This window comes from Anoplopoma fimbria, chromosome 1, assembly GCF_027596085.1.
Source record: "Anoplopoma fimbria isolate UVic2021 breed Golden Eagle Sablefish chromosome 1, Afim_UVic_2022, whole genome shotgun sequence".
NCBI classification, from domain to species: Eukaryota; Metazoa; Chordata; class Actinopteri; order Perciformes; family Anoplopomatidae; genus Anoplopoma; species Anoplopoma fimbria.
This window is the reverse complement of record NC_072449.1, coordinates 800,212-803,192: the sequence shown is the minus strand read 5'-3', so window position 1 is coordinate 803,192 and position 2,981 is coordinate 800,212. Positions and strand designations below refer to the sequence as shown.

The window sequence follows — 2,981 nt, the reverse complement described above, 5'->3', positions numbered from 1 at the left end:
CCTTGGTTTAGGCTCCTGTTTACAGGATCTTCAGCTCTCACCTTCAAATAGATTTTGTATCCTGCATCTTCCTCTTGCATTGAATTTAATTGCTGTTTTTTTACCATGCATGAATCATCTGTATTGTATCCATGTATAATTTTTACATGATAAAATTAATAAGAGATGTAATGGAAAAAAAGAACCAGTAACAATCAGGGTGTAGTCTGATAATTATGTTAGACTGTTGCTGTGGGCGACCCCGACTTGAAAAGGTTTAAAGATGGAGAATGGGTGTCTGATCTCAGTTTGGAGTGAGTCAGTGTGACTTTAACAGGTGAGCAGATCAATGTGAGGTCATCCAATGACTCAGTCTGTGTTTCTCTGACTTTAAAAAAGTAATGTAACCGTGCTGGATTTGTGATATTTGTTTTCATTCAGATTAATGTGGTTGGTGTTTATACACTGAGATGTGTTTATATAGTATTGATGATTTATTTCTCTGTTATGCATTTAAACCTGTTAAACTTTCACAAAGCTGTGAGAAAGTGTTTCATAATAACTGTAAAAACGAGGATGATGATAAACTCAACACAGGTTTCATATTTTACATTTAGTGCCTACTTTGACACCGGGATTTTTAAATACTTATATTTCCTCTAATTTTTACATGATGAAATTAATATGTAATTTAAAAAAAGGAACCAGTAACAATCAGGGTGTAGTCTGATAATTATGTTAGACTGTTGCTGTGGGCGACCCTGACTTGAAAAGGTTTAAAGATGGAGAATGGGTGTCTGATCTCAGTTTGGAGTGAGTCAGTGTGACATTTAGCAGTGTTATTGATTGTTTTAAGAATCAAAAGGAGAATGATGATAAACTTCACACAGGTTTCATATTTTACGTTGGGTGCCTACTTTGATACCAGGTTTTTAAAATACTTATATTTCCTGATTATTCTGGCTATTTATATTTTAATTATTTGTTCCAATGTTTTGCTCATTGTGGTTATTTGTATGAACAGAAGCTTACATGAACCTATGTACCTTTTTCTGTGCAGCCTGTTTGTAAATGAACTGTATGGAAGTACAGGGTTGTTTCCATTCCTTCTGGTTCAGATCCTCTCTGACGTTCACACTGTTTCTGCTCCAATTTGTTTCCTGCAGATCTTCTGTTTGTACTCCTATGGAAGTGTAGAATTTTTAACCTTAGCCATCATGTCTTATGACAGATATCTTGCTATCTGTTATCCTCTACATTATAATAAACATATGACTTCCAAAAAGGTTGCCATCCTCACTGTGTTTGTGTGGCTGTATAGTGTACTTCCCACTGCTGTCATGATTTCTTTAACTTTCCCTTTACAGCTGTGTGGAAACATCATTAACAAAGTGTACTGTGACAACTACCCCATTGTTAAACTGGCCTGTTATGACACAACGGTCAATAATGTCTATGGACTTGTTTACATCTTTACTGTATCCTTAGGTCTTATCATTTTAATTATTTACTCTTATATGAAGATTCTTAGAGTTTGTTTCTCTGGTTCTAAACAGACCAGACAGAAAGCTGTCAGTACCTGCACACCTCATCTCGCTTCCCTGCTCAACTTCTCCTTTGGGTGTTTCTTTGAAATAGTTCAGGGCAGATTTAATATGAACGGTGTTCCTAACATGTTACGTATTTTTTTATCCTTATACTGGCTTACATGCCAACCGCTCTTTAACCCTTTACTGTACGGACTGAAAATGTCCAAAATACGCATCATATGTAAAAGTCTTGCTTTTGGTAAAAGAGTGTAGAATACTTCCTGTCTCATCTGTCATCTAACATTTATTTCATAGACGAGATGCTCTGATGATCGTGGTGTTATCGGTTATGATAACTGTGTAATGTGTGTATTAATGTGTGTATTAATATGTCCATGAAGAGTTAAAACTAAACAAATAAAGTTTATTTGAATCTTTCACCGCCTGTTTATTAGTCGCTTAACAGAATTCTCAAGGTTAATTCTTCTACTTTTACCTTAAGGTCGGTTTATCTTTTGGACGGTGTAGCTTGTTCGTGAGGTTTTTTTATAATAATATGTGAGAAGGTTTATAGGATAATTTTTCTGTCGTTACCTCTTTTTGTGATTCATTTGTTGTCCCTGTGTAAGTACAGTACATTCCTGTAGTTTTTATCATTCATTTGACTTTTACTTGTTTGTTTTTTTATTATTTGTAAAAGGTTAAAGCCTTCTTTATAAAATAAGAACATGTGGTTATTATGCAGACACGGTAAATATTTGCTTGGATTACAACGAATTCTTGATTCAGAACCGATGTTACATGTTAGTGCAAAGAGTCCTTTCTTGTTGTAAAGAACTGCTGAATACTTTTTATCAAAACACTCACAGTTTAATTTTCAGTCCATATTCATGAGTCCAATGGGAGTGACCCCTGACCTCCTCTGTGGATCTGTGGTTTGAGTCTGCAGAATAACAGTTGGTGGACTCATCACAACACCACGCTGTTTGTGTCCGCCTCATGTTTAATCCACTTAAATTCATTTTTGATGACCTGATCAGCAGATTTTATTTTGTATTTTATATCAGCAGGTTTCTCGAAATGACGCAATATTTTGTTGGTGAAGGGGATGTGAACTGTGGTCAGACTTGTAGAGAGGTCAAGGTTCAACAAACCATCACACCTGCTGGCCAGATGGTCAAATACCTTTTACTGAAACCTTCTTTCATTTTTACTCAATGGTTGTATGTTTTTATTGGTTCTTTTTTTCGGCCAAACCCTGAAATTCAGTTGTATAAAGTTTACTAACATGCTTACTCAGCTTGGTTCCACTACGGGAACTTAAGGAACTGTAACCTGGGACTTTCCATGAGCTGAATCTTGTTAGAAACAAAAGACAGAATCCAGACGGCCATGAAACCCATAATGGTGACCAGCAGGGAGACGGAGGGAACCGCTCTGGATGGTCATGAGGTTCTGGAGGGTCATGAGGTT

At 36.2% G+C, this 2,981-nt stretch overlaps 1 protein-coding gene across 1 annotated transcript; it reads left to right on the top strand.

Annotated features, from left to right (window-relative positions):
* Nucleotides 1–848: 848 nt before the first annotated feature.
* Nucleotides 849–1,781, top strand: LOC129091269 (olfactory receptor 4E2-like). Its single transcript, XM_054598831.1, has one exon. It carries the CDS (start codon nucleotides 849–851, stop codon nucleotides 1,779–1,781), a length of 933 nt encoding a protein of 310 aa, XP_054454806.1.
* Nucleotides 1,782–2,981: the final 1,200 nt, after the last annotated feature.